General features: G+C 41.9%; 1 protein-coding gene across 6 annotated transcripts in view; it reads right to left on the bottom strand.

The window, feature by feature from the left end:
* The window catches only part of SLC9B2 (solute carrier family 9 member B2), a 44736-nt gene that overhangs the window by 6926 nt on the left and 25086 nt on the right, over positions 1-12724 (bottom strand). For all 6 annotated transcript variants that reach the window (XM_084755913.1, XM_084755915.1, XM_084755911.1 and 3 more), the window contains 4 exons: positions 12479-12585; positions 11069-11218; positions 7486-7594; positions 1161-1297 (listed from right to left, as the gene is read on the bottom strand). In XM_084755913.1, the coding sequence (XP_084612039.1) occupies positions 1161-1297; positions 7486-7594; positions 11069-11218; positions 12479-12585 (503 nt within the window). The remainder of the gene's footprint in view (positions 1-1160; positions 1298-7485; positions 7595-11068; positions 11219-12478; positions 12586-12724) is intronic.

The following is a 12724-nucleotide window of genomic DNA, read 5'->3' as shown; positions in this document are numbered from 1 at the left end:
AGAAAAGGCCTCATGGCTTATCTTTGCCACACACAGACCGCTATAATTAGAACTCTGCCCTTTGGCACTATTATTAAGTAAAAGAAGGGTCACCAGGGCATAGCACTAAGATATTCCAGCAGTCGATGTGATAGCTAAGACCGATCTTAGTTTAAAATGTTTAGCAGTGTCTATAAGGTAGACATGCTGGACAAAGACACATTTTCATCCTATGGCATTCCAAGAAAGACGGAGCAGGCCAGTGCAGTGCTCACTGTGGCCCAAGACAGCATGAATTCTAAAACATAATGTCTAGTTCTGTAACTTTCCATTTAACATTTTTAGTCCATGGGTGTCAGAATCCACCCATGAGTGAAACCGTGGGTAAAGGGTCATCACTGTAAAGCATTTCTAAATTCCTTTACAGGCTGGGCTTAGTGGCACACACTTCTGGGTTCAAGGCCAGCCAGATCTACAGGGAGGGTTCCAGGACAACCAGCACTGCAAAGAGAAACCCAGCCTCAAAAACAAAACAAAACAAAACAAAACAAAACAAAACAACCAAAAAGACCCCCCAAAAACCCTTGAATTTCTTTTCAATTACTCTTTCATTATATATAAAGATCTGGACAAATGTAATTTATCATCATCAATCATGTGACTATTGAAGAATTTCCAAACATTAAGATAAGCCAGGCTTGCTCATCACTTTCTGCTTGCCTGCCCCCCCCTCCATTCCTCCTCCCTCCCTCCCTCCCTCCCTCCCTCCCTCCCTCCCTCCCTCCCTTCTTCTCCCTCTCTTCTTGGGAGGTCTGTGATAAGAAGGGTTAAGATGGCTCTTTTTTAGGTGACTTAAGTGTTTTCCATGATAAAAGTTCAGCTCCTCTCTGGTCACCACTGCTTTCTAGTCATGTAGGAAGCTTTCGAATTTTTTTTTTTTAACCTTCACTCTGGTGACACAAAGGCATCTAAAAGAACCATCACAAATTAAACGTTGAGAGTAGATTAGTGCGAACTCTTCACAAACCCAACTATTTAACCCTGAATTCACTCACAAATTTCCATCATTTATCAACTGTTTACTTCCTCCAAATGTGGATGACTCTTCGTACTCGATATTTTAAGGTGTCACACAGTGGTAACAGCTAAAATGATATGCCTTTCTATTGATCATTACCTACCTGGACTGTGGCCTTTGGAAGCCATGCAAAAGAAATAAATATCTTTTCCTTTATGTTAAAACCAGCAAAACACACCATCAGGAAAGTAGTCAGAATTCTAATCACCACAGCAATGCCAAGGGTTGCAACACAAAGGCCTGAAAGAAATGTTCATGTTTTAGAAACAATGGGATGCTAGGAGAAATTACATTTCAAAATACTATTAACAGGAATAATCTTAAAACATTAAATACAGAGACGGTTGCACATAATTGATAAAGAAATGAATGAGATCAATTGTGCCATTCTTTTAAAATCTTCCCTTTGTAAAACCAGAATTTAATCAAACATATTTGAATTCTTACAAAGGAAATTTAAATTAGGTGTTGAAGCTTCTGCCTCCCTCATACTTTGAGATCCATCAATCCAATGTCAGTACATCCTACACCGAGTGCACACGGCACTATACTCTTTTGAGGAAGATCCACATTTTCCTCCATGTGTTCATTAACAGTGGTTTTCAACCTGTGTGTCAGGAGCCTTGTAGAGGTTGAACAATCTTTTCACAGGTGTCGCATATTAGATTTCTTGCATATCAGAGATTTATTATGATTCAAAACAGAAGCAACATTACAGTTATAAAATAGCAATGAAAATAAGTTTATGGTTGGGGGGTCACCACCACATGAAGAACTATATTAAGGGTTGAAGCATCAGGAAGGTTGAGAACCACTCATTTAGCATGAGGGTGTTAAGTGATACAAGGCAAGGCTCAAGAGATAGCTTAACAGTTAAGAGCAGTTGTTATTCTTACAGGGCCCGGGTTCAGTTCCCATTACACACATGATGGTCACAACTATCTGAAACTCCAGTTCCAGGATCTCCAGTGCCCTCTTCTGAACACTGTGGATACCAGGCACATATATGGTTCACATGTGTCCATGTAGACAGAACATATAGAATAAAACAACTTAAACATCTTTTTAATGATTTAAGCTTTAAATGAGGTGGTAGGTATATCAAATATATACTTTGATAAGCCCCAAACTTTGAAGATGTCAGAAATGAAAATCTGCTTTTTATATGTGGTATAGTTCAGTCAAGTACAAAGAAACCAGTAGATAGATATAGATGAGGAAAAACAATTTCATTAAAGTAGCCGTGAATTCTTCGCCGAGTATAAGACTAAGATTATTATTGGAGCTATTTACGAACTACTGTGGAAAGAAAGGTCCAGTCACACTGCTGGAGACTGTCTGAAGTTCAGGAAGGTGAAAGTCTTGCTCAAGATCAGCGTGTACACGGTATGAGAGGCTGCGCTGCAAATCCGATGTATGTCCTGATGGATGAAGGTGTCATGAGAATTTTGGTATCTTTAAAAAAAACCCAGTTATGTTATGTAAACATGTTTTTGCTCTAATCCCAGGGCTGCAACACGGGGCTGCTTCAGACTGTCCACAGCAGCAGACTGTTTGCCTTGTGTGTGCTCTGGCAGGGATGTTATTCTGCCAGCTGAAGACAGCGTAATTACGGAGCCCCAAGAGAGGAAGTGTGACTGTTCCTCCTGCTGATTCCTGCTTCTCTACCTCCTGCTCCTGCTTCTCCTCCTGCTCCTGTTCCACTTCCTCCTGCTCTTCCCTCTCCTCCTGCTCTCCCTCCTCCTGTCCTCCTGCTCCTCTTCCTCCTGCTCCTCTTCCTCCTGCTCCTCCTCCTTCTGCTCCCCCTGCTCCTGTTCCTCTTCCTCCTGCTCCTCCTCCTGCTCTCCCTCCTCCTCCTGCTCCTTCTGCTCCTGGTCCTGCTCCTGCTCCTGTTGGCTTGTCAAGTGGTCAAGAGAAATGAGACAAGAAGAAGTCGGGGATATTCTAATGAGATGAAGAGTGTACTTGTCCAAGGAACTCAATGCTAACCATCTGTCTCCCTTACCTGGTGTTAGGGTGTTGGTAAGGATTGAGGTAGAGAGGGTGGTAGATATAAGAACAAAAATAAAGTTGCATTTAAAAAGTACACCTATAGCCAGGCCTGGTGGCACATGCTTGTAATCTCAGCACTCTGGGAGGCCGAGGCAGGCAGATCTCTGTGAGTTCAAGGCCAGCCTAGTGTACAAATCAAGTCCAGGACAGCCAGGACTACAGAGAGACCCTGCTGCCTTCCTCCCCTCCAATACACCTATAAGAAGGTGCCATGGCCTTCTTTAGAACAGCAGTTGCTAGTGTCTCGATATAAGTGAGTATATACCATTTAGCTCTTTTTGCTTCTGTGTGAACTCACTCATTATGACAATTTCTAGTTCAATCCATTTGTCCACAAATTTTGGAAATTCTTTGTTTTTAATAGCTGAGTAGTATTCCATAGTGTAAATGTACCACAGTTTCTTTATCCATTCTTCTGTTGAGGGACACGTAGTTTGTTTCCAAGTTCTGGCTATTATGAATAAGGCAGCTATGAACATGGTTGAGCATATGTCCCTGTTGTGTGGTAGTACATCCTCTGGGTATATTCCAAGGAGTGGAATAGCTGGGTCTTGAGGAAGCCCTATTCCCATTTTTCTGAGAAAGCACCAGATAGCTTTCCAAAGTGGTTGTACTAGTTTGCATTCCCACCAGCAATGCAGGAGTGTTCCTCTTTCTCCACACCCTCGCCAGCATGAGGTGTCAGTTGAGTTATTGATCTTAGCCATTCTGATGGGTGTGTACGTCCCCATGAAAAACTGTACCTACCAGAATAATGGGTAAGAGGGGAGGACATCCTATTGAAACTTTAGGTGTGAGAAGCCTGGGAGAAAGAGGAAATGGAAGGATCCAGTGGGTCCTGGAAAACTACAGGCGAGTCTGGGCCCTGGGGTCCTCCGCAAACTGTGGCAACAGCCAAGGAAAAAATAGGCAGTAAAAACTTTGAACCCCTACCCGGACTAGCCGATGGACATTCTCCACTGTTGAGTGGAGAAGAAGATCTAACTCTCACACAAACTCTGGTGCCCCATATTTGATCATGTCCCTTGGATGGAGATGCCTGGTGGCACTCAGAGGAAAGATAATAGGTCACCAAGGAGAGACTTGATACCGTATGAGCATATTCAGGGGGAGGAGATCCCCCTCAGACACAGACATAGGGGAGGGGAGTAGGGGGGGGAAGTGGGAGGAAGGGAGGGATGGGAGGATACATGGGATGGGCTAACAACTGAGATGTAATATGTATAAATTAATAAAAATGTATTAAAAAAAAAAAAGAAATATAAGGTTTAAACTGAAAAAAAAAAAAAAAAAGAACAGCAGTTGCCTGGACTGGTAGATGTTTCAAAAGCATCCGCTGTCTGAAGTGCAAGATACAAACAAGTTGATTTGTACTGTTTATAATTGATGTCAGCAGTGTGGAAAGGAGAGATGGGAGATTTTGGTGAGAAGCACAGTACAAGGGTTATTGGGAGGAAAATTAGATTAAATCCAGTATGTAAGCTATGTAGAGTGTAAATGGAGACTCAAAGGCTGTGGAAAACGGTAGAATTCAGTGGAGGAATGTTTCAAAGTGACAGTAACAACAAATGTGGATGAGAGTAAAGACTAGATTTTCCTAGGTAGTCTTGATGAGTACCACTGGCTGTGTGATGGAGGAGAAGCCGGATGGATAAGGACTGAGATGGAGGATGGGGCGGATATGGACTGCAAGGCTGCTCTGGTTTTGAGAAGTTCAAAGGTGGGAAGAGGAGGCAGTGTGGCAGGTGAGGCTGTAAGTAAAATGGAGAAAGCATCTATCATCTGTCCGTACTTTCAGTTTCTTTGAATTTTAATATTAACATTGCCACCTTTACTAATCTCTAGATCTGTCTGTGTGTGTGCTGCAGTGTGAGAGGTCAGATACACAGAAGACGACCTTGTGGAGTTGGTGCTCTCCTTCTACTTTTATGTAGATTCTGGGCATCAAACTCAGGTTTCCTGGCTTGGGTGGCAATCACCTGTAGCTGCTGAGCCATCTCGCTGACCCTCCATCTTTACCACTCTTAAATGTATGGGTCAGTAGCATTAAGTATATTCATGCTATTGTGTGACCAAACCCCAGAACATTTTCATTTACAAAATTTAAATTGTATACCCGTTAAACAGCAAGTTCCTATTTCCCTGTACCCCAGGCCTGGAAACCATGGTTCTACTTATGCCTTTGTGAGTGTGCCTCATATAAGTGCAGTGATACAATTACATCGTGATCATACAAGTGAAATGATGATACAGCACTTGCACTCTGTGACTGTCTTATTTCACTTGCTGTAACATGATTAAATATTACCTATGTTTGGTATGTATCAGAAAGAATGAACTCCTTTTAAGAAATGTGACCATAGAAACTTGTCAAGAAAACTATAGATGTAAATATTAAACAACATAAAAGAGGACCAGGGAGATGGTATTAAAGAGCTAATCTCTCAAGGCTGATGTCCCAAGTTCAATCCTTGGAACGTGCTTTAAAAGCTGGATGCCATGCGTGTCCTTCTGGGTCTGGGTTACCTCACTCAAGACGATCCTATCTAGTTCCATCAATTTGCCTGCAAATTTCAAGATGTTCTTGTTTTTAATAGCTGAGTAGTATTCCACTGTGTAACTACAGTCTTTATGCAGTCTTCAATTGATAAACATCTAGGTTGTTTTCCAGTTCTGGCTATTATGAATAAAGCTGCTATGAATATAGTTGAGCAAATGTGTGATAGAGCATCTTTTGGGTATATGCCCTAGAGCGGTATCGCTGAGTCTTGAGGTATATACTCATTTGTAAGCAGATATTAGCCATATAATACAGGATAACCTCACTACAATACAAAGACCTAAAATGAAAATAACAAGGAGGACCCTAGGGAGGATGCTTCATTCTCACTCAGAAGGACAAATAGAATAGACACCTGAGGCAGTTGAAGAGAAGGAACATGACGGGAGCCTACCATAGAGGTCCTCTGAATTACTCAACCCAGCAGAGGATCGAAGAAGATGCTGAGACTCACAGCTAGTCTTTGGGGAAGAGTGCAAAGAGTCTTATGGAAGAGTTGGGGGCATAAAAGGACCTAGACAGGACAGGGGCTCCACGAAGAGACCAATGGAGTCAACAAATCCAGGCAGAGGAAGGGGTGCGGACCCCCTGGTCAGATGTAGTCGATAGGCAGCACAGCCTCCTTGTCGTCCCATAATATGGGAAGTAGGGACTACTTCTGACATGGACTCTGGTGCCCATCCTCCTGACAGGGCAGCCTTACCAGGCTACAGAAGAGGATGCAGGCAGTCCACATGAGACTTGATAGGCTGAGGTCAGATGATAGGGGAGAAGGGCTCCCTCTTTCTGAGGAGTAGGGGAGAGAGGGAGAGGGTATAGGGTAGGTAGGGTAGGACTGGAAAGTTATGAGGGAGGGGGAAAGGAGGGATATAAAGTGAGCAAATTTAAAAAAATAATAAAATAAAACAAAAAAGAAGTATAAGCCAAATAAATAAGTCCTTTCTCCCCACCCCAAGCCCCCTCAAAAAGTCTGGATGCTTTGGCACACATCTATAATCCCAGCATTCCTCAGATGAGAGGCAGAGATGCTTTTGGCTCAGAAGCTTTCAGGCCAGCTTGCCTGGGATGTGCAGCACAGTGGCAGAAACATGAAAGAGTCTACTTCAGCAAGATGGTAATCAAGAACTGAGCCTGAACCTCCACGCATGTGGCTTGGTGTGTGCATGCATCCGTGTTCACAGGCAGATGCACAGGCACAGGCACAGACACTACACCTATACATACACACTTTCTGAGATGAATAAGAATGTGGGGGAAGTATTTGTAATTCAGTAGGGGTGGCAAGGAATAGAATTCCTGATATGAAACAATACTGGCATGTTAGGAGAGGAACAATATTTACAAATTAACCAATTGCAAGTGCAGTGCTGTCAATCAAGACAATGTTAATATGATGCTGTCTGAATGTAGGATAAAAATCAAACATTTCCATCTCGTGGGAATACATTGCAGAACTAACTAGCACCTTTAAAATTTAGGTCTTGGCAGGGTGCGGTGGCATATGCCTGTAATCCCAGCACTCCAGAGGCAGAGGCAGGTGGATCTCTCTGTGAGTTTGAGGCCAGCCTGGTCTACAAAGAGAGTCCAGGACAGCGAGGGATACACAGAGAAACCCTGTCTCGAAACCCTCTCCCACAATTCAAGTCTTGATTTGAACATCATCTTTGCATTGGCAGGGGCTGTTAACACTTGATTTTCTAACCTCTTAGAAGACTTAGGTCATAGTTAATAATGGTAAATAAATACATACTGAAAATATTCCAGATCAGGATTTGGAAGAACACTTTTAGCACAGGAACCACTGAGAAATTCTTACCAACAGTTTCTGGTCTGAGAGATGAAATAGATACCTCTGCTCCAATCAGGCCAAAAAGGAGGGGCTGGAAAACATCCCAGGTCACTGCAATTATCTTTTCCACCTCTGACTAAAAGAGAAACAAAGAAAAATCTATTATGTGGAGCTATAATTACCAAAAATTGAATTATTTGCTTTGGGATAAGAATTGGAGATCCACAAATAAGAAATCAGAGGCAGATGGATCCCCAGAGCTTAGTGGCTAGCTAGCCAACCTAGTCAAATGCTGCCAACCCAGCCAAACAGCTCTGTGATATAGGAAGATTGGGAGTTCAAGACCAGCCTTAACTACATAGTGAGTGTGAGGCCAGAATGTGATATGTGATACCCTGTGCCTCAAAAGGAAAATAAAATTACAAGGCTAGCAATTTTATGTTGCTTAATGTTTTGTTACTGTGACTAAACAGTTAAAGAAAATATGCTAATATAATTCAATAAGCAACATCATTGAAAGAGGAAGAAGTAATGAGTTTCCTCTGTGAAAGTATTATTATTATTATTATTATTATTATTATTATTATTATTATTATTATTATCATTATTATTATTTGGTTTTTCAAGACAGGGTTTCTCTGTGTAGCCTTTGCTGTCCTGGACTCCCTTTGTAGACCAGGCTGGCCTCAAACTCACAGACTGCTGGGATTATAGGTGTGTGCACTAGGTTCTAGGTCCTTTTTTTTTTCTTCAAGATTTTTATTTATTTATTATGCATACTGTGCTCTGCCTGCACACCAGAAGAGGGCACCAGATCTCATTATAGATGGTTGTGAGTCACCATGTGGTTGCTGGGAATTGAACTCAGAACCTTTGGAACAGCAGTCAAAGCTCTTAACCTGTGAGCCATCTATCTCTCCAGCCCCTAGGCCCTACTTTTTATTTTCAAACTGTCTAAGATCAAAGCCAGATCTAGCAAGATGGCTCAGAGGGTAAGGACACTTGCCACCAAGCTTGATGACCTGAGTTTTATGCCTGGGACCTACATGGTAAAGGAAAGAATTAATTACTACAAGGTCATACACCCAGTAACTTGTAGGGTTGGGATTAGTGAGAGAAATGTAAGCTCATAGACTATATTACACTATGAACAAGGAAGAAATACAAGTCCAGATGGAAGTTTGTAATATATCAAACCTTGAGATGTTTATATATTAGGGATGAGGAGAGGGCTCAGTGAGTAGAGTGCTCGCTGTGCAAGCATGAAGACCTGTGTTCAGCTTTCCAGTGTCCATATAAAAGCCAGGGTCAGTAACCACAGCCTCAGTGTTGGGCATGGAGGTAGAGCAGGCAGATTCCTGGAGCTGCCTGGCCAGATGGTCTGCCTACAGCACTGAGTTCTCGACTCAGTGAGAGTCCCTACTCAAAACAAGGTGGAGAATGATAAAGGAAGGCAAAAGACATAACCTCTGGCCTCCATGTGTGGGCACTTACACATGCACAAAATAAAAATGGACAAATAGAAAGCAGCTACTGTCATCAACACACTCTGAGACGCCCAACATTCTTAGTCTTCTGGAAAGTCAGGTTTTTTTAAATCTTAGGTTTTTTTTTTTCAAGATAGGGTTTCTCTTTGTATCCTTAGCTGTCCTGGACTCCCTTTGTAGACCAGGCTGGCCTCGAACTCACAGAGATCCGCCTGCCTCTGCCTCCCAAGTGCTGGGATTCTGGGTGTGCACTGCCACTCCCAGCTGAAAGTCAGTTTTAGAGTATCATACATACAAAGTATGAAAAGACAGTTGTCTACTGCCTAGTAGTCATGTGAAATGCTGACTGAATTCACACATGTAGAAATAAATTAGATCAGAGCAGGCCACACGTTTCACCTATCAGATTAGTAAAACACGCCAGGATATCAGAAACTGATCCTCTCACAAAACACTACTAGGAATGAACTTGTGGCCGGCATTTTCTGCTTCATGGGTTCCTTGCTCTCTTGCGCCTTCTCTGTCCTTATTCCACCCTTCCAGCCCCTTAACACCAGGTAGGAATGGAAAAAGAATAGAGAGCAAAGAGGGCATCGCTATCATCAGACCTCTTCCTGCTGATTAGGGCCCTCAAGTTCTTTGGGCCAAGATTGATCTTCACCATCAGGCTATTCAATTTCTTTTCTCTGCACATAACCATTTGACAAACTACCACCACAGCAGTCAGCAGCAGCAGCAGCAGCAGCAGCAGCAGGAGGAGGAGCAGCTGCTGCAGCTCCTTTCAACACTCTAGCATTCATGCACCCCCCCCCCAAGAGTTCCCAGAATTCCAAATGTCATACACTTGCAAAAACTACCTGCCAGCTGGCAAAATCACAGCCCTGCTAGAGCACAGGGCAAATCACAATCAGCTGCTGTGGACAAACTGAAGCAGCCCTATATCTCATACCTGGGATTAAGACAAAAACATATTCTCATACCATTTCTGTGTTTTTAAAGAAGCCAAAACTTCTCAAGGCAGAAACTGGCTGAGCCTGTTAAAGGGCAAGCTGATACTACCAAATATATGTTCTGTACAAGCAAGTTGATGTGACCAAATGTATACACAGCTTACCCCTTCCTAGGGCAATTCTAGTTTTAGAGATTTATCCTATGGAGAACAGTAGAAAAACACAGTATTTTTTTAAAAAAGATGTTTCTTAAAAACATTTTTAAGGTAAGACTTTATATCATAATTTGTCAGTGTTTTTCTTAGTAGCATGCAAATAAGAGTGGCTTTTAGAATTGATAATGTGTTAGAGCCTAAGAAATATAGTACATGGACGGGTTTGTTGAAGCAAGGACTATTGTAACATAGAAGTATAACAAAGGAACATGTATTGGTAAAAACTGGTGCTGGGCAGGGCTGGTGCATGCCTCTTATCCCAGCACTTGAGGAGCAGAGGTAAGAGGATCTCTGAGCTTGAGGCTAGCCTGGTCTACAAAGCAAGTTCTAAGACCACCAGGTCACACAGAGAAACCCTGTGTCAAAAAACCAAATGTAGTCTAGCCATCTAGTGTGATGTACTGCATCTATGAAGGAATAGGAAGCGGTCATGATCATGTGACCACAGTGTATTTTAAGCGAAGACATTAAGTCATTGATTGGTATATATGGGCAAAAGGCATATGCATATAGACACTGGGCATACTTTTCTGTATGAGTAGAAATAGCTTTTGTGATGAAAGATTTTGTTAATGTAACATTAAGAAAGAGCAGAAAAGAAAGAGCTTTTATCAAAAAAGAGTCATGAGCAGATGAAATTACAGTGAAAAAACAAAACAAAACCCTGAATAGCTCAATTGGTAAGATATCAGACCTTCAATTTGAAGATCCAATGTTCAAATCTTTTATCTGGGCATGGTGGCACAAGCTTTTCATCCCAACACTTGGGAGGCAAAAGTGGGCAGATCTCTGTGAGTTCAAGGCCTAGGCCAGCCTAGTCTACAAAATAAGTCCACGACACCCAAGGCTCTGTTACACAGACAAACCCTGTCTCTAAAAACCAAGAAGAAGAGGAGGAGGAGGAAGGGAAGGAGGAGGAGGAGGAGGAGGAGGAGAAAGAAATTACAATGAAGTTTACCTTCTTGTCAGCCCACCTCATGCCTGCAAGGAAGGCCATGACCAGTGTGCACAGCCCTCCTGACCCTGGAAAACCGAAATAAACACTGCTGAACACAGCTAACACAGCAAAACCCAGAACCAGAAAGGCCCGCTTCCACACCACGTTACCCTAGAAGAAAAAAAAGTCGATTAGCTCAACTATTTCAAATAAAGGATTTTAAACAATTGATTTCCTATACCTAGGATTTAGACAAAAACAAGAATGTTCTGCAAGTAACACTTTCTTTAGTTAGATTCCCAACGCAATTATCAATCTTCTCAAATGTCCAAATAATATACTTTATAAAGATAACATTTTGGGGTTGGAGAGATGGTCAGCAGTTAAGAGCATTTACTGCTCTTCCAGAGGTCCTGAATTCAATTCCCAGCAACCACATGGTGGCTCACAACCATCTATAATGTGATCTAATGTACACTGTATATATAATAAATAAATCTTTAAAAAGATAATATTTCCATCTGCTTTTTTTTAATGTTACAAGAATTAAGAGAGTCAAGGGAAATAAACTTTTGCTTCTCCTTAAGAAAAAACTTTGGGGCTGGAGAGATGGCTCACTGGCTGCTCTTCCAAAGGTCCTGAGTTCAATTCCCAGCAACCACATGTTGGCTCACAACCATCTATAATGAGATCTGGCATCCTCTTTTGGTGGTCAGGAACTCATGCAGGCAGGATGTTGTAAACATAATAAATAAAATAAAATCGTTTAAAAAAAGAAAAAGAAAAAACTTTGATCTTGAATGATGTTTTACCATATTATAATGAGATACTGCAAGTCTTACCTGTTTGACAGCACTGAGATTATTTTGGTTTTGGTTTAGTTTGGTTTGGTTTTTGGTATTTTGAGACAGGGTCTTTCTGTGTTAGCCTTGGCTATTCTGGACTCGCTTTGTAGACCAGGCTGGCCTCAAACTTACAGCAATCCATCTGTCTCTGCCTCCTGAGTGCTGGGATTAAAGGCATGTGCTATCACACCCTGACACAACAGCATTGAGATTTAAAGTATTTTGATACTAAACTGGGTACAAAAAGCCACCACAAATCTTGATTTAGCCGAATACTACACAACTCCCCAAAACTTGCATATCTTGTTATTTTGTAACTGATAGAGTTACAATGAAATTTGAAATGTATATAATATTTACAGAGCAGCACTAGGACAGCTCTCCTCAGTCTCAAGTGCAGCACCAAAAAAGTAACCAACTATTTAAAAACAGGGACCGTTTCCTCAACTATGTCCTGCAATCTTCAATTTAAAAGTGGGGACCATTTCCTCAAATATGTCTTACACATCCATCTTTGAGGAAGGTGTTCTAGAAGGTTCTTCCATTGACAATTTCCAGCATGATTTTCTCAGATTAGTTCTTTTACCTGGTCATTGCTTGGAAAGTACTGAATAAAAAACCCAAGAAAAGATCCAGTTGCCACACCAATTACCACCTCCAACATGCCTCTGAAGATGTTAAAAACTGTAGACCCTGAAAGACACAAGGAAAGAACAACTCCAGCGAGGACTTGTAAACCCATCACTACACAAGCGTTTGTCTAATGCCACCAAGCTAAAGCATATAACCAAGGTGGGTGCAGTGTGCATACCTGTAGTCCCAGCTCTCAGGG

This window comes from Acomys minous (assembly GCF_964271855.1).
Source record: "Acomys minous genome assembly, chromosome: 14".
NCBI lineage: Eukaryota > Metazoa > Chordata > Mammalia > Rodentia > Muridae > Acomys > Acomys minous.
This window is presented reverse-complemented; position numbering and strand designations above follow the sequence as displayed.